This window comes from Cervus elaphus, chromosome 9 (assembly GCF_910594005.1).
Source record: "Cervus elaphus chromosome 9, mCerEla1.1, whole genome shotgun sequence".
Lineage (NCBI taxonomy): Eukaryota > Metazoa > Chordata > Mammalia > Artiodactyla > Cervidae > Cervus > Cervus elaphus.
In genome coordinates, this window is record NC_057823.1 from 11,055,581 (window position 1) to 11,078,018 (window position 22,438).

General features: G+C 43.8%; 2 protein-coding genes across 2 annotated transcripts; both read right to left on the bottom strand.

Moving 5' to 3' along the window:
* Nucleotides 1-203: 203 nt before the first annotated feature.
* On the bottom strand, nucleotides 204-1,192 carry LOC122700858 (olfactory receptor 10H2-like). The gene has a single exon (XM_043913882.1). It carries the CDS (start codon nucleotides 1,190-1,192, stop codon nucleotides 242-244), a length of 951 nt encoding a protein of 316 aa, XP_043769817.1. The 3' UTR covers nucleotides 204-241.
* Nucleotides 1,193-18,764: 17,572 nt separating this feature from the next.
* On the bottom strand, nucleotides 18,765-19,709 carry LOC122700904 (olfactory receptor 10H4-like). Its single transcript, XM_043913934.1, has one exon. It carries the CDS (start codon nucleotides 19,611-19,613, stop codon nucleotides 18,765-18,767), a length of 849 nt encoding a protein of 282 aa, XP_043769869.1. The 5' UTR covers nucleotides 19,614-19,709.
* Between the last annotated feature and the right edge of the window lie 2,729 nt (nucleotides 19,710-22,438).

Sequence of the window (22,438 nt, forward strand, 5' to 3'; positions counted from 1 at the left end):
AAAACTATTTGATTAAAAATAAAACCAATATCAGACACACAGATCAAGGGAGGAAAAAGAAGCTAATATTTATTGAGCACTTACTATGTGATGAGTGCTGTCTCTCTTTCTCTCTCACACACACACACACACACACACACACACACACACACACACACCTTAATCATACAAGGTAGTCATTATTAACCCCAACGTACTGATGGTCATCCTGCCATATCCTGACCACCTCCACAGTGGCCACTCAGATGCTGGAGGGATAGAGTTTGCTGAGGAAGGTCTTCTTTATGGCAATCTTCAGCTCCTTGTTCCTGAGACTGAAGATGATCGGACTGAGGAAGGGAGTAAGGACTGTGTAGGTGATGGCCATCAGACTATTGCCTTCCTCAGAGTAGAGACCCTTGGGCTTGAGGTAGATGACAGATGCAAAGCCATAGTGCACAACGACCACAATAAGATGAGATGCACACGTGGAGAAGGCTTTGTGCCGGCCCTCGGCTGAAGGGATCCTCAAGATGGCAGCCACGATGAAGGTGTAAGAGAGGAGAATGAGGAGAAAGCAACCCAGCAGAGCCGTGATACACACAATGCCCACCCCCAGGGCTACTCCTGGTACATTATTTCCACAGGCTAACTTCAGTAGTGGAGGCACATGACATAAGAAATGGTGAACCTCATTGAGACCACAGAAGGTGAGGTGGAAAATGGCAGATGTCACCACTAGTCCAACAACTAAGCCACCAGCCCAGGACCAGGTCACCAGGCAGGTGCAGCCTCGGAGGCCCATGAGCACGTTGTAGCGCAGGGGGTGGCAGATGGCCACGTAGCGGTCATAGCCCATGACGGTGAGCAGGAAGGAGTGGGTGAAGCCAAATGTGAAGGAGAAGAACATCTGGCTGGCACAGGCCATGAAGGAGATGGAACGGTTGGTGGAGAGCAGGTCGGCCAGCATGCGCGGGATGATGGCGAAGGTGTAGAGGATCTCGGAGATGGAGAGGGCACACAGGAAGAGGTACATGGGGGTGTGGAGGCTGCACTCGCTCCAGACGGTGGCCATGATGAGCAGGTTCCCCAGCAGCGTGAACAGGTACATCAGCAGGAAGAGCAGGAAGAAGACAGGCAGGAGATGCCGAGGAAAGGTGGAGAAGCCGATGAGGATGAATTCAGACACGGAGGTGTAGTTTAGCCCCAACATGGCAGCATACCTGCTTGAAGAGAAAGTGAAGACCCAGTGGGAAGGAATTAATGAGCCTTACCTGGAAGGACTTCCTGGAGAGGCTCCTTCACCTCTCCAAGCCATGGTTATTCCATCTGCAAAATGGTGTTCATAATAATGGATTGAGGTTTAAATAAGATCATGCATCTTAAGTGCGGTAGCACACATACTGACACATAGCAAGAACTCAATAAAACATAATATGGATAATAACAAGTATTACGACTACTATTATTACTATTATTTACTCCATGCAGGACAGCCCTTCCCCTAACCAGTCTTTTCTGAAGCTTTTCTGTCTTTGAGCTCGCTGGTCGCTCTGTACTTCTCCCCATCTCCATGAGACCAACTCCCTCCTGAACTTTAAGATCAATCGACTCCTTAGAAGTCAACTCTCCCCTACCACATGGAAAGGACTTAGGTTCTGTTTTTATTTCTCAGCACCACTCTTTGCAGCTCACTGGGAAATGAAGTAATACTCCTTCTTCCACAGGGCTACTTTTGGGCTTCAATGAGGTGATGCACCTTAAACTCAGCTACTACTGTTGTTGTGTGGTCTGACTTGCGTAAGTTCCTCACAAGGATGTGATGCTGACTGGCATCACCATAGAGTCCTGTTCTCTGATCCCAGCTGGGCCCTCTATCTCTGGTCACTTCCCAGTGCTAGTCTCTGAAGCTCCTCACCTCTCTTCAACCCTTATGGCACTCTCCTATCAACAACTTGCTTGTTGTTGAAGCAAAAATGATGCTTCATGGAGAAGCCAAGATGCTCAGTGGTGGGTTCTCTCATCTCCCTCCCTGGCTGGCAGCAGATTCATATCTGTCCCAGCTCCCCGTGAGGTCAGCTCTCCTTCCAGGCATCTGCTCCACCAGGTGCCTTTTCTCTCTCCCTCTGGTTTTCTCTCTCTCTCTCTCATCTGTCACAAAAGAATCTGATGCAAAATATAGCAATTTTTAAAGATGCAAAATCAGTCAACAGATGAATGAGTAATGAAAATATGGTATACCATTCAGCACACGAAAAAACAAACTACTGATACATGCTACAACATGCATGAACCTCAAAGACATTATCCTAACTGGAGGGAGCCTGCCACAAAGGCTCCATTTATTTGAAATACTGTGGATAGGCAAACCTATCAAAATAGGAAGCAGATTAGTGATTGCCAGGAAATGGGAATAGGCTGGAATGGGGAATGGCTGTTAATGGGTTCAAGATTTGCTTTAAGGTTGGTAAAATGTCTTGGACCCAAATGGAGGTGATAGTTCCACAATATTGTGAATGTCCTAAATGCCACTGAACTGTGCTGTTTAAAATGGCAAGGCTGTGAATAAGTTGGAGTACTTGTGAACTGTTGTTCACAAGGGATTGTAAACAGCTCTGGATTTAAAACCATCTGGATATTCCTCAGAATATTAAAAATAGAACTACCATATCATCTAGTAATACTACTTCTGGATATGTCTGTAAAAGCATTGAGAGTAGGATCTCAGGAAGATATTTGCACACCCCTGTTCATAGCAGCACTTGTCAAAACAGCCACGAGCTGGAAGCAACCCAAATGCCCATCACCGGATGAATGGTAAACAAAGTGTAGTCTACCCATATAACATCATGTCATTCAAGTTTAAAAGGAAGTTAATCCTGTGTCATGCTGCAACATGAATGAACCTCAGGAACATTATGCTAAGTGGGGTCAGCCAGTCCTCCCAAAAGGAGAGATCTTTCATGATTCCATTTTTTGAAGTATCTAAAGTAGTCAAATTCATGGAAATGGAAAGTACAATGAGTTTGGCCAAGGCCCGGGGGGAAGGGGAGTTGGAGAGTTACTGGTTAATGGCTACAGAGTTTCCCTTTTGCAAAATGAAAAGAGTTTTGGAGATCTATATACAGCATTATAAATAGGCTTAACACTACCCAAAAAAGTCATGTTTGACTCTTTGTGACCCATAGACTGTAGCCCTCCAGGCTCCTCTTATCCATAGAATTCTCTAAGCAAGAATACTGGAGCAGGTTGCCATGCTCTCCCGGGAATCCTCCCAGGATTGTGCCCTGGTCTTCTGCATTGAAAGCAGATTCTTTACCATCTGAAAGACCAGGGAAGCCCAGCACTACCAAACTACTTATCTAAAAATGGTTCAGATAATAAATTTTATGTTATATGCTTTACACACAGAAAAGGCAGTGCTACAACATGGATGAAACTTGAAAACGGTATGCTATATGAAAAAAGGCAGATGCAAAAGAATGCTTGATTCCATTAACATGAAATACCTGAAATAAGCAAATCTATAGAGACAAAGAGCAGATTAATGGTTGCCAGGGGCTAAGGCCAGCGAAGATATGGAGTCTGGCTGCTAATGAGAGCAAGGTTTCCTTTTGGGATGATGAAAATATTTTGCAACTAGATGCAGATAATAGCTGCACATTGTGAATGTACTAAATGCCACTGAAATGTACACTTTGAAATGATTAATTCTATAGTATGTGAATTTTACTTCAGTTTTTCAAAAAGCAAAATGACCCCTTCATTCAGCCCTCTTAAACCTCTGCACTCTTTCCCCTGGTTCACAGCCCAGCCGGTCCCCAGAAATGGAGAGGGAGTGTCTCCGAGTGTCCAGGGCCAGCCGTGAGCCAAAGAAGAGAGAACACAACTTCTCTGGTTCAGCCTCCCTGCTCCTGCTGTGGGCAGCCTTTGACCTTGACCCAAGCAGAAGGGGAGGCACTTTAGGACAGCTCTTCTGAGGGGTTGGCACCTTCCTATTCCTACAGACTGAGACCCAGGTACCCCTTGTGTCTCTCACACACACCTACACATGGGTGTCCCTACATCTCCACATTCCTGCATTTCACCACCATCTCCCCGCCACACACAATATTTTATGTTCTTACTTCCACCAGATACGCATGTGGCAGTCCGCGGCAGTCAGACCTGTGCACTCACACAGATGCAGAGACCCCACCTTTGAGGCTGGATGCACACCTGCCGAGTCCTGGCCTCCAGCACAGCTGGAAGTGCACCCAGACCTATATACTGTCACAGCACGATACTACAGAAACTCGAAGAAGGTGTCTGCTGCCTGTGCTGCTGTCTGGCAACTTTCACTCTGTGCTCTGACTGACAACTACATTGTGCACACATGTGTGCATGAGTGTGTGTGCCCACTGGAGCCTGGGTGCAGGATTCAGGAGTAAGAAGCTTTTGCTCAGGCACTGCTTGCTCTAAACTTCATTCCATTGGGTTTCTGATCTGCATTCCACACCCAACACTCCTATTATCCATGGCCAGTCCCCCTATCTCATGCTTGCATCACATTCTCCAGGAAAACATCCAGGACTCACCCTCCCCTCTCTTGGCAGTCACCAGAAGCACTCTAAAAAGGTAGCAGAGAGGGCCCTGGGCCCCCTCACTCACACAGGGAGCTCGGAAGGGAGTGGGTGGGGTGGGAGGCTGCTCCCTCACTTTATCCCTTTTTTCTCCAGAGGCACATTCCAAAGGCATCCCAGGGGAACCTGGTGCCAGAGGCAGGGGGGGCTCCCTCAGGGCCCAGAGTCAGGTGGGAGGGGGCCTTGGGGGGACTTCTGGGCACACCAGGCTCCCCTGGGATCAACCCACAGAGGTATATGCAACCTGAAAACCTTCCCTGACAGCCGTCTGTACTCTGCTGGGAGCAGGGCTATTCTGTAGCACCAAAGGGAATATTAGGTTGGGAGATGGAGGTGACAAGACAGCCCCTAACTAGACCAAGGAAGGAATAGAGAAGTAGGTGCCCCTTCCCTAATCTCTCAACCCCAGGGGCTCCTTCCCTTCCTGGGAGGGTCCACTGTGGGCCTTGCCGCTCAAAAGGCTAAGACCATCCACACCCCATAAAAGGTACCTCTGGGCCATACCAGAAGACATCACAAGGTTCCCAGACCAGACCTGCCTCCACTTTGGTCAGGAAACCCTGGCTCCCAGCTACAGGGAGTGTCCTAGCAGAGAGGCTGATGGTCTGACCTCTGTGGGAAGGAGAGGGACCAGGTCGGGATGGAATCTCTAAAGCATGAACCTGCTCTGGACCCAGGCCCTTGAAACTGAAGGACTAGAGAGGGAAGGAGGAGACTGTCAGGCTCTGACAGCCACGAACAGCTGGGCTTCCAGGTTGTTGGGCTAAAATGCAACTCCGTGTCTGCTCTCTTCCCATTTTCCACATTTTCGTCTCCAAGACCCCAGCCTGGTTGGTGCAAGCACATAGAACCTGGAAGACAGGTATTAGAGTAACCCTGTAACTAATAACCCTGCATTAGTGTTTTAGGGCTGATAAAGCAATTTACCACAGAATGGGTGGACTTAAAGCAACAGAAATTTATTCTCTCATGGTACTGGAGGGCCAGAGTCAAAATCAAGATTTGGTACAGAGCCCATATTTGATCTCCCTAAGCCATACAGCAAATTCCCATTGAGTATCTGTTTTATATATGGGAGGGGGTGGAAGGTGGGAGGGAGGTAAAAGAGGGAGGGGACACATGTATACCTGTGGCTGACTCATGTTGATGTATGGCAGAGGCCAACACGATATTGTGAAGCAATCTTCCTTCAATGAAAGATAAATAACTTTTAGGGGAAAAAAGCATAAAGAATGAAAAAAAGAAGAATTGGTTCTTCTGGAAGCTCTGAAGGAGAATCTGTTCTATGCCTCACTCCTGGTGGGCTGCTGGTAACCCTTGACTGCATCGCTGCAGTCTCTGGCTACTTCTTCACATGGATTTCTCCTTGTGTCTCTGTATATCTCCTCCTATTTTAAGGAGAGAAGTCATTAGGGTCCACCCAAAACCAAGGATGAGTTCATTTTGAGATCCTTAACTAATTACAACTGAGAAGACCCTATTTCCAAAAGAAGTCTAATTCTGAGGTCCCAAGTGGACTTGAACTTCTGAAGGACACTATTTTAACTCACTATTCCATCCTTCTTGTTACAGTTTTCTGCCTCAGCTCTCACGTCTACATCCACTGCATACAGAACAGCAGAGGGATCCTGCTAAACAAGCTGATTACTTCCTTCTCCTGCTTAAAGCCAGCCATGGCTCCCTAGTGCCCAGATACTTCATTGTGTCCTACAGGGCCCTGTGCAATCTGATTCTTGTTAGCATCTCCAATCTCCAATCTCAGCTCCCATCCCCTCCTCCAATGCAACACTCTGTGAAATGGAATATCTCCTGTCATATCAATAAACGAGGATAACAGCCATCAGCAGTTTTGGGCCTCCAAATGTGAATGAGGGCTCCCAAAAGGGACAAAACACCTGTTATCCAGCAGATGCTGGCGGGTGGAGAGGGGGGATTTGAGAAATCAAAAAGACAGGATGCTGGCCCCAGATAGCTGAGATGAATATGTAAGAAATGACTTCAATAATCCCAGACTCTTGCATCTTTCCATATGTAGAAGAGTGCTAAATTCTTTAACTAGATATCTGGTTTTCCTTACTTAACAATAATCTTTGATGTTCAGACTGCCTGCCCGCTTTGTTGTAAACTTGTATGTAGCCTGACTCCCTCTCTTGCCTCTTCAGAGCAGTTTCTCAGGGCTACTGAGATGCTGTCTTTTGGCCTCAGAGTCCTAAATATTGTCACTGAATAAAACACTCTCTATTTTCAGGTTGTGATTGATTTTTAAGTCTACCACTCCCATTTTATATCTCCAGCCTAAAATAAGACAGGAGCATTTTCTGACTCCTATCTTCCCCTGGAGCACCATATCAAAGTTATCATCACTGCCAGGTTATGAGTCAGGGTCTCCCACGAGACTCTGAATTCCGAAGGGCAAGAGTGGTGCCTTACTGATTTCCATGCTGTGTTCCCAGCACATAGTGAACAGTCAATAAATATTGAAGAAAATAGTGAATAGAGGAACTTGCACGGTGCCCTTGAGACTATCATGCAGGCAGGGGAGTGAGGAGGTGGCATCTGAACTGAACTCTGAAGGATGAACAAGAGTCCTTGGGTACGTGGTGTCAGAGAGGGAATTCCAGACAGGGGAACCAGGTTGAGCAAAGGCATGGAGAAGAGTCCAGAGTAGGGTTAGGATAGTTTGGGAATTCAAACTGGGGTTGAATTATGAAGAGTCTAGATAGCACCTTAGAACCACCCCTCTATCCCTCAGAGTGTGAGTGGGCTAGAAGAAGAGGCCAGGAAGAGGGGCTGGGGCAGCCAGATGGCACAGGCAAATGCCAGCCTGAAATGAGGGTCTAGCCAAGACTGTCTACTGAGTTCCATCCTCTTGGGACAGCAGAAGACCTAGAATTTAAGGAATTTCTTGGCACAGTCCACTTCTAGAAAGTGAGAGGGACAGAATGAAGGGACAATATATGTGATTAAATAGTTAACCCCACTAGGAAATTAAGGGCTTCCCTGGTGCCTCAGATGGTCAAGCACCTGCCTGCAATGTGGGAGACCCGGGTTCAATCTGTGGGTTGGGAAGGTCCCCTGGAGAAGGAAATGGCAACCCACTCCAGTATTCTTGCCTGGAAAACCCCATGGATAGAGGAGCCTGGAGGGCTACAGCCCATGAGCTCACAAAGAATAGGACACAACTGAGTGACTAACACAACAAGGGGGATTATGAGTAGAAAAACATGGGAAAATTCTGTAAGTGATTATTCAAGAAAGCAGGCTTGTTTAGCAACAGAAGCATGGTACATGCCCTGAAACAATAAAACAATGATGGCATGAAACCCACAGTGAGCTCAATAAGTTAATGACCCCCAAAACAGGCTCTGTGCACTCAAAAAAAACACCATTTATGGGAAGGTGACCTTTTCAAAATGAAAATCCCTCATTGTACTGAGACCAGAAAATATTTTTCCAAAGTGTGGTGACATTCCTGACCTGACCACGTAGGGAGGGACAAGTAAACTTCCCTGCCCTATGTAGGGTAGGAACCAATGATGGAGACATGATGTCTACTCAAGAAAGACAAAAGAAAGTCTTCTTCCCCGCCACACTTTTCCTTTGATTATAAAGCTGTAGCCCACTAATTTCTCGGGGCACACAGCATTTATTGTCAGCCCGCTTGTAAGTCTCACAAGCATCCTATTCTAATAAATCATGTCTTATATCACTTTGCTTTTGCTGAATTCTTCTCTGCACTGAGATGTAAAGAGCTGTGGTATTAGAGTTCTTCGGAGCCCCCCTGAAATGATACCAATCAACTTCAAAAGCACATCAGGGGGACAAGTGTTGAGCCAAGAAGCGGAGTCAAGACGTAGGCAAAAGATCTAAACAGCTGCTTCCGCATGGCCAGAGGTCAGGAAATGGGGCTGGAGTCACAGAATGCAGTCAGTACTAAGCCTAGAAGCAGAATACAGGAAACCAAGGTCACAATTAAGCTGTATCTTAGTGTCTTCACTGGAGGCAGTGCTGTGACCAGGACACATGTCTTAGATGCTCTGGGCCTCATCTTCTCTTTTGTAAAATGGGGCCAAATTATACAATGCATGTAAGGGGATTGGCACAGGGTAGGTGGGTGGTGGGGGCAAAATGCCCCCCATCTACCTCCATTTCAAGTTTTTGTTGTGTGTGTGAACTGTGGATCCTGTTCTTTCATTTGCACCACAAATATTTGTTGAGCAATGACTATGTTCCTTAACAGCGTGTGGCCACTAGAGAAACAATGACAAGAAGCCAAGTTCCCTTTGAACCACCGCCTTGTAGCTTTGCTCAGATGTTCTCCCAGGCAGGACCCGTGCATCTCTTGATCTCTCCACTGGGTTTGTCCCAGGGTGTGACCAGTAAATATTGATAGTGACCCAAGTTATTTCATTCCCCAAACATTCCTCACCCCCTGCTCTGTGCCAGTCCTATGCTCAGGGCAACCCATGAGAATATGGGTCAGGTTCATCACCCTCAAGAAGAATGTTCTCCATCCACTTTCCTCCACTGTACCAAGCCCATGAGTTAATGGATGTGCTGCTGGTTTCCCATGTGTATTCAACCTGATCCCTAATATAGAAATCTGACAGATACCCTTTCATGTTTATGCTACCGAGTCCAAGCTCGGTTTGCCCATGACTCAATGAATCTGAGAGATAAGGGGTTGAGGCAAGGAATACGACTTTATTCAGGAAACTCAGCAGACCAAGAAGACAGCAAACCAATGTCTCAAAATAACCATCTTATGGGGCCTGGATGTCAATTTCTTTTACAGAAAAAAGATGGGGGAAAGTGAGGAAATAAAGTAAAAATGCCATTAATCTTGTAAATATCTCCTAGAATGGCAAGCTTCAGGCAGGGGATTTTTATTTCTTCCTGCCATCCACCAGAGGACAGGGTTATGAGATAAAGCACTGTAACTTAACAGTCTGGCAGAGGGGCAGGATTCTCTGAGGCAGGTCATTTTGTGTGATTATAATAACAAACGCAACCAAAAGCAAGTCAAAGAAACATTTCCAACCGGGAGTCAGGATTGGGCCTTCCCTGCAACATGTATAACAACTTGGTTACCAGTGGCTTTGTCTGGGGGGATCTTTTTATCTTGAGAGTCACATCTGTATTGGGTTCATGTTGCAATATCTATATGACTCAGGCACTTGCCTGTGTCCATCCTTCTTCCAGAGTCTCTTAGAAATGGAATCTGAGTCCCACTGACTTTTTATGTCTAGCACATGCTAGGTATACCATAAATATTTGCAGGACAAAATTCCCACCAAGGATTGGGCCATTAAGTGGAGTTGAACTCTTCTTCAATTTCTAGGTGATTGGCTTGCTCAGGAGGTGTCCTCTTTTCTGAGGCTGTGCTGTGGTAAATAGAAGAAGAATACTTGATTCTTCTTCTTGAATACTTGAATCAAATACTTGATTTGTTCTTTAACAACTAGGAGAAGTCAGAGCCAGCCACCCTTGCAGGATAGTTTGATAAGCATGACCAGCCTCAGTACCTAAAGACTGTGCATGAGATAACTCTTATCTCCAGCTCAGAGGAAGCCAGGCTCCAACACCCATGTGTTCAACAGATGTGTATGGAGCATCTGAGCCCATCTCTGGGGAGACCACAGTGACCAGGACAGGGATACCTGCTCTCACGGACCTTACAGGGTAAAGAAGAAATAGATGGTGAGTAACTGACAAAAGAAGTTACAAGTGGGAGGAAGAGAAAGCCATGAAAGAGTGCCATGAAAGCTCAATGACTGAATTCGTAGAGAATGTTGCAGACTAGGGGGGGACCTCATGGAGAAGGTAGCATTTCAATAAGACTTTCTGCTCAAAAGGGAGAGGAAAAGGGGCACTAGACAAAAGGAACAGCATGTGCAAAGGACCCAAAGTGGGAAGACAATTGCCTATTTGGGGAACAGAGGAAGGCCAATATGACAGGGCACTTGGGCAGCAAGGAGTGGCTGTGGCTCATAGAGACTACCGGCAGGGGTCGAATAATAGTGTTGCAGGGAAAAGCCAGTTCTGACTCCATGTTGGAAATGTTTCTTTGACCTGATTTTTGTTGCTTTTGTTATTATAATTATACACAATGGCCTGCCTCAAAGAGCCCTGACCCTCTGCCTTAAACTAAAGTTCTTTTGTTCAGAACTCTGTCCACCTGTGGATGGAAGGATGGAAGAAATTAACACATCCCTTTGCCTGAGACTTGCCATTCTAGGAGATATTTGCAAGATTAATGGTCTTTTTACTTTGTTTCCTCACCTCCCCACATCTCTGATCCATTAAACAACCTGACATCCAGACTCCATAAGATGGTTATTTTGAGACATTGGTCTGCCATCTTCTGGGTCTGCTATTTTCCAAATAAAGCTCTATTCCTTGTCTCAACACCTCATCTCTGATTCACTGGTCTGTCATGTGACAAGCAGAGTGAGCTTAGATTCAGTAACAATAGGACCTTACTCCATAGCCCCACAGCCACAAGATGATACTCACTGGCACAGGGGAACTAGCTAGGACACATACATAAGAAGAGGCAGGTTCCTCTGATGCCAACCACACCTGAAAATGAGTTTCAGAGAAGCTAGAGGATAGTCATTTACACTTCAGAAGGATTTTGTAGCTCATAGATTCCATAGAGTTGTAATGAGAGGGCTGTTTGCTTGTTTAGAAACAAGCACTTACTATTTGCCAGGTTTTAGAAACACAATGGTAAGCAAGTCCAGAGTGGTCCTACCCCTTTGGGGTTGCCAACAGAACAAGGAAAGAGGGGAGGTATTGAACATGTAATTTATATCACATAGGAATGTGAGCATTATGATTGAGGAAGTAGAAGCTGCAGCTCCCAGGAGTATGCAACACTTAGCTGCTTTGTGGGCCTTGGGTTTGGCAGTCCAGGGCACCAAGGTGCATGATGTAGCATTTGACTGCTTGGAGGTCTGGCAATCCTGTGCCTTGGGGAAAAAGAAGGCCACCTCCAATTCCCACTTATATCTCTTGCTGCCAATTAAATCTGGGGCTTGAAAGTAAGTGGGGAAAAGTAGGCCTGGGACCATTCCTCCAGAGTGGGGTGGACCTATGGCTTTGTCTGTACCTTATCCTTGAGCTATGCATCTAATCTCATCTGCCTTAGCTTTGTGCCTGAAATTCAGGAACTTTAAAAAAATTCAGAAATGAAGTTGGGGGTGAGAATTATGTGTCAACTTTTAATGAGTCCCCAGGTATCACAGAATATCCCTTGGCTTATTCACTAATGAAACCTGGAATTGGCTCACAGAGAATGTTATGTCAGTGGAGTTTCACAGGCAGTTCAGGGCAAGTGTCGTTAATCTCTCTGTGTCCTCCAAGAAGGATGGTCAGGGACCTTCACTGATGAGAACACTGGGTTACAGCTGGAGGTGGCAGGTTCAGATGAGATATACTAATTGTCTGTGAGAAATGGAGCATTTCCTACCATGTCAGTAACAAAAATGTCATAGTTATCAGCAATTCTGGCCCTGAAAATGTGAATTCCTGAGCCCTAAAAACAACCAGAAAGAAGAACAATACCTGTGCATCCTGGCAGCCACGAGGCTGCAGCCACTTCCTATGGTGAACACTGAGGAGCTCAGGATGCAAAAAAACACAGAACACTGGCCCCAGATAGCTGAGATGCTCAGGAAAAAAATGATTTTGGTGAGCCCAGACTCTTGCATCTTCCCATAAATAGAAAACCGCTAGATCCCTTAACTTGAGATACCTGGTTTTCCTTGATTAGCAATAATCTTTTGATGTTCAGACTACCTGCCCTTTGTTGCAAACTTCTGTATAATCTGACTCCTCTGCTTGCCTCCTTGGACCAGCTCTCTCAGGGTTCTTGAGATGCTATCTCCCAGGTTTGAAGTCCTAAAAATTTCCACAAAATAAATCATAACTCTCAACTTTTAGGTTGTGACTGTTTGTTTAGTTGACATCTGCTAAGACCATATTACATCATTTTAGCTCAGTTTTTAGGAATTTTTCAATTTGTGTTCTTAAACAGAGAGAATCTGACTGTTGGTGTTGTTCAGTCGCTCAGTCGCGTCTGACTCTTTGTGACCCCATGGACTGCAGCACATCAGGCTTCCCTGTCCTTCACCATCTCCCAGAGCTTGCTCAAACTCATGTCCATTGAGTCAGTGATACCATCCAACCACCTCATCCTCTGTCATCCCCTTCTCCTCCTGTCTTCAATCTTTCCCAGCATCAGGGTCTTTTCCAATGAGTTGGCTTTTCACATCAAGTGGCCAAAGTATTGGAGTTTCAGCTTCAACATCAGTACTTCCAATGAATATTCAGGTTGACTTCCTTTAGGATAGATTGGTTTGGTCTCCTTGCAGTCCGAGGGACTCTCAAGAGTCTTCTCCAACACCACAGTTCAAAAGCACTAATTCTTTGGTGCTCAGCCTTTTTTATGGTCCACCTCCCACATTTGTACATGACTACTGGAAAAACCATAGCTTTGACTATATGGACCTCTGTCAACAAAGTGATGTCTCTGCTTTGTAATGTGCTGTCTAGGTTGGTCATAGCTTTTCTTTCAAGAAACAAACATCTTTTAATTTCATGGTTGCACTCACAATCTGCAGGGAATTTGGAGCCCCCCAAAATAAAGTCTGTAACTCTTTACATTTTTCCCCATCTATTTGCCATGAAGTGATGGGACCAAATGCCATGATCTTAGTTTTTTGAATGTTGAGTTTTAAGCCAACTTTTTCACTCTTCTCTCACCTTCATCAAGAGGCTCTTTAGTTCTTCTTCACTTTCTGCCATTAGGGTGGTGTCATTTGCATACCTGAGGTTGTTGATATTTCTTCCAGCAATCTTGATTACAGCTTGTGCTTTATCCAGCCCAGGATTTCGCATGATGTACTCTGCATATAAGTTAAATAAACAGGGTGACAATATACAGCTTTGATGTACTCCTTTCCCAATTTGGAACCAGTCCATTGTTCTATGTCTGGTTCTAACTTTTGCTTTTTGACTTGCATACAGATTTCTCAGGAGGCAAGTCAGGTGGTCCGGTATTCCCATCTCCTTATGAATTTTCCATAGTTTGTTGTGATCCACACATCTAAGGCTTTAGCATAGTCAATAAATCTGGTGGGAACTGTTCTCTCCACATTCTTAAACATATATTGAAAACCAAGGCCTAGATAGCTTAGTGCTTCTTTGAATGACTCATATCAGAAGACTCACATTCAAACCCTGGCCCATCCAATTTCTTGCTGTGTGACTCTGGTGAAATGAATTGACTTCTCTGAGTCACCATCTGCCAGTGGGGAATCTAATATTAATAGCACTTCATCTTAAGCACCATCTTCAGCTAAAGAAAAAGGGGCTGTTGGGGGTAGTAATTTGAGACTTCAATGGGGAGAAAAGCAATCCACATAAAAATGGAAAAGCTTTCTATCTTAGAGGTGGCACAGCTGCTTGGATCACATGGGAATGCAAATTGATACAACCAATATGGGGAACAGTATGGATGTTTCCTTAAAAACTAGGAATAAAACTACAATATGACCCAGCAATCCCACTCCTAGACTTATACTCTGAGAAAACCAAATTGAAAAAGACACATGCACCCCAATGTTCATCACAACACTATTTACAATAGCTAGGACATGGAAGCAACCTAGATGGCCATCAGTGATGCATGGGTAAAGAAGTTGTGGTACATATACACAACGTAATATTCAGTTCAGTTCAGTCACTCAGTCGTGTCTGACTCTTTGCGACCCTATGAATTGCAGCACACCAGGCCTCCCTGTCCATTACCAACTCCCAGAGTTTACCCAAACTCATGTCCATCGAGTCGGTGGTGCCATCCAGCCATCTCATCCTCTGTTGTCCCCTTCTCCTCCTGCCCCCAATCCCTCCCAGCATCAGGGTCTTTTCCAATGAGTCAACTCTTCCCATGAGGTAGCCAAAGTATTGGAGTTTCAGCTTCAGCATCAGTCCTTCCAATGAACACCCCGGACTGATCTCCTTTAGGATAGACTGGTTGGATCTCCTTGCAGTCCAAGGGCCTCTCAAGAGTCTTCTCCAACACCACAGTTCAAAAGCATCAATTTTTCAGGGCTCAGCTTTCTTTAAGTCCAAATCTCCCATCCATACATGACTGCTGGAAAAACCATAGCCTTGACTAGACGGATCTTTGTTGGCAAAGTACTGTCTCTGTTTTTTAATATGCTATCTAGGTTGGTTATAACTTTCCTTCCAAGGAGTAAGCATCTTTTAATTTCATGGCTGCAATCACCATCTGCAGTGATTTTGGAGCCTCCCAAAATAAAGTCTGACACTGTTTCCACTGTTTCCCTGTCTATTTCCCATGAAGTGATGGGACAAGATGCCATGATCTTAGTTTTCTGAATGTTGAGCTTTAAGTCAACTTTTTCACTCTCCTCTTTCACTTTTATCAAGATGCCTTTTAGTTCTTCTTCACTTTCTGCCATAAGGGTGGTGTCATCTGTATATTGAGGTTATTGATATTTCTCCCGGCAATCTTGATTCCAGCTTGTGCGTCTTCCAGCCCAGCCTTTCTCATGATGTACTCTGCATATAAGTTTAATAAGCACAGTGATAATATACAGCCTTGACGTACTCCTTTTCCTATTTGGAACCAGTCTGTTGTTCCATGTCCAGTTCTAACTGTTGCTTCCTGACCTGCACATAGGATTCTCAAGAGGCAGGTCAGGTGGTCTGGTATGCCCATCTCTTTCAGAATTTTCTACAGTTTATTGTGATCCACACAGTCGAAGGCTTTGGCATAGTCAATAAAGCAGAAACAGATGTTCTTCTGGAACTCTCTAGCTTTTTCAATGATCCAATGGATGTTGGCAATTTGATCTCTGGTTCCTCTGCCTTTTCTAAAACCAGCTTGAACATCTGGAAGTTCATGGTTCACGTATTGCTGAAGCCTGGCTTGGAGAATTTTGGGCATTACTTTTCTAGCATGTTAGATAAGTGTAATTGTGTGGTAGTTTTAGCATTCTTCAGCATTGCCTTTCTTTGGGATTGGAATGAAAACTGACCTTTTCCAGTCCTGTGGCCACTGCTGAGTTTTCCAAATTTGCTGGCATATTGCATGCAGCACTTTCACAGCATCATTTTTTAGGATTTGAAATAGCTCAACTGGAATTCCATCACCTCCACTAGCTTTGTTTGTAGTGATGCTTTCTAAGGCCCACTTGATTTCACATTCCAGGATGTCTGGCTCTAGGTGAGTGATCACACCATTGTGATTATCTGGCTCATGAAGATCTTTTTTGTACAGTTCTTATGTGTATTCTTGCCACCTTTTCTTAATATCTTCTGCTTCTGTTAGGTCCATACCATTTCTGTCCTTTATCGAACCCATCTTTGCATGAAATGTTCCCTTGGTATCTCTAATTTTCTTGAAGAGATCTTTAGTCTTTCCCATTCTGTTGTTTTCCTCTATTTCTTTGCATTGATCGCTGAGGAAGGCTTTCTTATCTCTCCTTGCTGTTCTCTGGAACTCTGCATTCAAATGGGAATATCTTTCCTTTTCTCCTTTGCTTTTCTCTTCTCTTCTTTTCACAGCTATTTGTAAGGCCTCCTCAGACAACCATTTTGCCTTTTTGCATTTCTTTTCCATGGGGATGGTCTTGATCCCTGTCTCCTGTACAATGTCACAAACCTCCGTCCATAGTTCATCAGGCACTTTGTTTATCCGATCTAGTCCCTTAAATCTATTTCTCACTTCCACTGTAATATTACTCAGCCATAAAAAGGAACTCATTCAACTCAGTTCTAATAAAGCAGATGGAACTAGAGCCTATTATACAGACTGAAGTAAGTCAGAAAGAGAAAGACAAACATCGTATATTAATACGTATATATGGAATCTAGAAAAATGGTGCTGCCCTATTTTCAGGGCAGCAAGGGAAACACAGACATAAAGAACAGACTTGTGGACATGGTGAGGTGGGGATAAGGAGAGGGTGGGATGAATTGAGTAGTAGCATTGAAACATATACACTACTATATGCAAAATTAGACAGCCAGTGGAAATTGTTTTGTATGATGTGCTATATGATGCAGGGAGCTCAAATACGGTACTCTGATAACCTAGTGGGGTGGGATGGGGTGGGAGGTGGGAAGGAGGCTCAAGAGGGAGGGGACACACATATACCTATGGCTGACTCATGTTGATATATAGAAGAAACCAACACAATATTGTAAAACAATTATCTGCCAACCAAAAATAAATAATTTTTTTAAAAGATGGAAAAGCAAACATTGGGTAAGCAATAAAAAGAGAAAGAGTCCTGCAATGAACACTGTAGTACATATGTCTTTTTCAGTTATGGTTTTCTCAGCATATATGCCCAGTAGTGGGATCGTTGGGTCATATGATAGGTGTTACCTTTAGTTTTTTAAAGAATTTCCATACTGTCTTCCATAGTGATTGTATCAAGTTACATTCCCACCAACAGTGCAAGAGAGTTCCATTTTCCCCACATCCTCTCTAGTATTTATTTTTTGTGGATTTTTTTTTAATGATGGCCATTCTGACAGGTGTGAGGTGATATCTCATTATAGTTTTGACTTGCATTTCTCTACTAATGAAGGATGTGGAACATCTTTTCATGTGTTTATTCACCATCTGTATGTCTTCTTTGGGGAAATGTCTGTTTAGGTCTTTTGCCCACTTTTTGATTGGGTTGTTTGTTTTTCTAGTATTGTTGCATGAGCTGCTCGTATATTTTAGAGATTAATTCTTTGTTTAGTTCACTATTATTTCCACCTTGTTTATAGTTTCCTTATTTGTGCAATATTACTCAGCCGTTAAAAAGAATTCATGTGCAAAAACTTTTAAGCTTAATTAGCTCTTATTTGTTTATTTTTGTTTTTATCTCCATTACTCTAGGAGGTTGGTCATTGAGGATTTTGCTGTGATTTATGTCATGGTGTTCTGCCTATGTTTTCCTCTAAGAGTTTTATGGTTTCTGGCTTTACATTTGGGTCTTTAATCCATTTTGAATTTATCTTTGTGTATGGTATTAGGAAGTGTTCTAATTTCATTCTTTTACATGTAGCTGTCCAGTTTTCCCAGCACCACTTATTGAAGAGACTACTTTTTCCCATTGTATATTCTTGCCTCCTTTGTCAAAGATAAGATGCCCAGAGGTGTGTGGGTTTATCTCTGGGCTTTCTATCTCGTTCCATTGGTCTATATTTCACACTATCATTTCTTGACTGCTTCTCTCTTGTCTTGTATCCCCCCAACTCCCTGATTTAACAACTGCTTGAATGCACCCTTTGGAACTCAGGGTAGGTCATAGAGGTTGGAGCCTATTTCCTACAGACAAGAAATGGTGGAGAGTAGGGGGGCGGGTTCAGAAAGGCCTCTGTGCCCAGGAGCCCCACGGGGTCCTGATCAGTTTCCTTGCCAACCTCTTCCTTCCTCCTCTCTTTTCCAGATTTTCCCATATATTTTATATTTTTTAATCCAATTGAATAATCAAAACTATTCCTAGTGTTATACTCTCTGTCCTTTCCATTTTAGAATCTTTCACTTAACTCAGCTCAAAATAAAAACTTCTCTTGGACTCCATTACTCTAAAATGGAGTGAGAAACTACAAATAGCAAATTATTTTCTCAGAGACACCTTATTTTCTTTTGTACATTTGTTATTGTTAAAGGATAATAGTAATAATACTCTAGACACAGTACTTTATACATAGAAAAGACTCAATTCTGGTTGGTTATTAATTTTAGGTTATTCATTCTTATTCTTTAGGTTGTTCATTCTTATTTTGGGGGGATGAAGGGACAAAATCTTTTCTTGGTAGTTCATTCAAGAAGAATCATGTGCATCAGGGTCCTGACACATCCTTGTGATTCTGCTTACCAGCCTATAGGTAGGTAGCATATTCCTAGGCATAGATAATGGGATACAGTTCATCACATTGGATATAAACAGGATATTATGATGGCTTGAGGCTATAAGAGGGAGAAAACTAGAGAAAGTCAAATAGCTACTATGCATCATACTCCTAAGGAATGTGGGTATTTTCTTATGCCTGAATCATCACAAGAGTTCTATGAAGAAAGGCAAAGGCATTATTGTCTCCAACCCTCCTACCCTATACTGGTGGTTAGGAGTTTAGGGGACAGAAAGTTCTGCGGAAGCTTCTCTTTATGGCATTCTTCAGCTCCTTATTCCTAAGACTGAAAATAATTGGGCTAAGAAAGGGGGTGAAGACTGTATAAGTGGTGGTCATCAGAATGTTACTGTCCATAGAATGGGGCCCCTTGGTCTTGAGGTAGATGAGGGAGGCAAAACCGTAGTGCACGACCACTATGGTGAGGTGGGAGACACAGGTGGAGAAGGTCTTGTGCCGGCCCTCAGCGGAGGGGATCCTCAAGATGGCAGCCACGATGAAGACATAGGAGAGGACGATGAGGAATAAACACGCCATCAGGGCCGTGACACAGACCAGGATCACACCCAGGGTGAGAGAGGCTGTCTCTTTCCCACAGGCCAACTTCAAGAGGGAAAAAATATGGCAGAAAAAATGATGAATCTCATTGGACCCACAGAAGGTGAGGTGAAAAACTATCAATGTCACCATCATCCCCATGACTGAGCCACCAGCCCAGCAGCAGGACACAAGGCGGGCACAGTCACGGGTGCTCATGAGCACGTTGTAGCGCAGGGGGTGGCAGATGGCCACGTAGCGGTCATAGCCCATGATCATGAGCAGGAAGGAGTGGGTGTAGCCAAACGTAAAGGAGAAGAACATCTGGCTGGCACAGGCCACAAAGGTGATGGAGCGGTGGGTGGAGAGCATGTCCGCCAGCATCCAAGGGGTAATGGTCACAGTGAACAGGATCTCGGAGATGGAGAGGGCACACAGGAAGAGGTACATGGGGGTGTGGAGGCTGTGCTCCCTCCAGATGGTGCCCATGATGAGCAGGTTCCCCAGCAGTGTGAACAGGTACATCAGCAGGTACAGCAGGAAGAAGGAGGGCAGGAGCTGCTGAGGGAAGTTGGAGAAGCCGATGAGGATGAATTCAGACACTGTGCTGTAGTTCTGACCAGACAAGGATGCTGTACCTGGGGAGATCAGAAACAGAATGAAGGCTCAGTGGTTAAAACATAGGCTCTAGCATACATTAAAGGCCAGTTGAAGAGCTCCATACTATACATTGGGCTTTCCTGGTAGCTCAGACGGTAAAGCATCTGCCTACAATGCGGGAGACCTGAGAAGGGTTGGGAAGATCCCTGGGTTGGGAAGATCCCCTGGAGAAGGAAATGGCAACCCACTCCAGGATTCTTGCCTGGAAAATCCAATGGACAGAGGAGCTGGTAGGCTACAGTCCATGGGGTTGCAAAGAGTTGGACACGACTGAGTGACTTCACTCACTTCACTATACTATACAGATGGAGAAGGAAATGGCAATCCACTCCAATATTCTTGCTGGGAGAATCCCATGGACAGAGGAGCTTGCCAGGCTACAGTCTATGGGGTCACAAGAGGCAGACATGACTGAGCAACTAAGCACATACTATGCAGAGAAGTTGGACTTCCCTAGCGGCTCAGACAGTAAAGTATCTGCCTGCAATGCAGGAGACCAGAGTTTGATCCTTGGGTTGGGAAGATCCCCTGGAGTAACTCATGGCAATCCACCCCAGTATTCTTGCCTGGAGAATTCCATGGACAGAGGAGTCTGGCAAGCTATAGTCCATGAGGTCACAAAGAGTCAGACAAGACTGATCAGCTAATATTTTCACTTCACTTCTTTTTTCTTACTGTGCAGGAAGTCCCCAACTATAAACCCTCAAGTTGTAAACTTTCAAAGATATGAACCTGTGTTCAAATGTCCACTCACATAAGTTAGTTCACATATCTGGTTAGACCTGCTATACTTTTCAAGGTACTGTGCTCTAAGATTAAAAATGTTTTCTTTATTTTTTGTGTCTATTTATTTTCTATGTATTTTTTTGTGTGTGAAAAGTATTATAAGCTGGTAATGGTACAGTATTGTATAGACAGTTAGTTGGGCACCTAAGCTAACTTTGTTGGACTTGAAAGAAAATTACCCTTGTGAACGCACTCTGGTAATGGAACTCATTTGCATGTAGGGGGCTTACCATATATCCATTTGCTTAACTTCTCTGGGCCACACAGTCTCCATCAGTAAGTTGGAATAAATCATTATAGCTTTTGCCATTCAGCATTGTGATAAACATCAGTGAATTAAGTGCTTAAGACATAGTTTTGGTTCCTGGGTGTTTATTAACACTGATGAAAAGAAGTAAAATATGTAGGTTTATGATTAAGACAGACATAGATGATCAGAGTCATAGTTTCTTGAATACTGTGCCTGTTCTAGATTGGATTTCAGATTTATAAAAACAATTTTTTATCTGAGAGATTTTTATTTTAACTGAGTAACCCGTTCATCTTTATTTCAGTATTGTCTTATTTTAGTACTGAATTCATTTCTGCCATTGTTTCCTGTGTGTGTGTGTATGCATGCATGTTAAGTTGCTTCCAACTCTTTGTGACCCTGCAGACCGTGGCCCACCAGGCTCCTCTGTCCATGGGGTTCTCCAGCCAAGAATACTGGAGTGGGTTGCCATGCTCTCCTCCAGGGGATTTTTCTATTTGTGATGCCATGTACTGTAGCCTGCCAGGCTTCTCTGTCCATGGAATTTTCCAGAATATTGGAGTGTGATGCCATTTCCTACTTCACTGGGAAGCCTATATATGCAATATGAAGAGAAACCAGATTATATAAATATATATATATATATAAATATATCTTCTAAAGAAATTGAAGAGAACATTTGAAAATAAAAGGACGGGTGAATATATGCCAAGCAAATGTTCACCAAAGGAAAATGAAGAAGCAATGCTGAAAGCAGAAAAAATGGAATTTAATGAAATAATAATCATAAAATCTCTGTTACCATATGCCAATAAGAGGAACCAGGTTCCCTGGAGAAGTGGTCTGTGCATGGATGCAAACCTAGACCATCTCTCCAACAGTGCAATGGAACTTTCGCTGAACAGTGTGTTAGTGCTAAAGGATACTGGAACCAGACTGAAAATGTGCCCTTTGGCATAGCTGAGCACCAGAAAGAGTGATCATGTGCAGATGATGAAAGAACAAGCTAAAGGATGCCAAGAAGAAGCAATTAGGAAATCCAGAAGGTGACAGCTTTCAAGGAACAATTAGTTGAACCTCATCAGCAAGCCAGAGTCATGAAAAGGGTGAAGAGAAATTCAAGGGACAGAACAATCACATCCAACATAGGGTACTAGATATGATGTGGATTTAGATAAGCTAGTTGTAAGGTGTTATTAAGGATATAGAGAAGATTTTGATTTGTTATAGGTGAATGATGAGGTATAAATAATATGAAGAGATCATTCTTAATTTAGTTATTAACTTTAAGTATGAGCTTGTTATTTTGGCTATGAAGGAAAATATTAGTAGCTTAAATACATACTGAAATTAAAAAATTGCACACATGTACACACCAAGGAAGAAAGAAGAATATTTTATGAAGATATTAGAACACTGTAGCAATCTGATAGATATAAATAGCCTATATAACTGACTCAATGGACATGAACTTGAGCAAACTCAGAGACAGTGAAGGACAGGACAACCTGACATGCTGCAGTCCATGGGGTCGCAAAGAGTCAGACACGACTTAGCAACTGAACAACAACAACAACAATGTACTCTAGATAATTAATAAAGAAATAATGAACACAACTTTCAGTGAAATAGATATGAGACAGAAATATATAAA

Coding starts and splice junctions, on each gene's coding strand:
- LOC122700858 (XM_043913882.1), bottom strand. CDS start 1,192: ATGTTGGGGCTAAACTACACCTCCGTGTCTGAATTCATCCTCATCGGC.
- LOC122700904 (XM_043913934.1), bottom strand. CDS start 19,613: ATGTACCTGTTCACACTGCTGGGGAACCTGCTCATCATGGGCACCATC.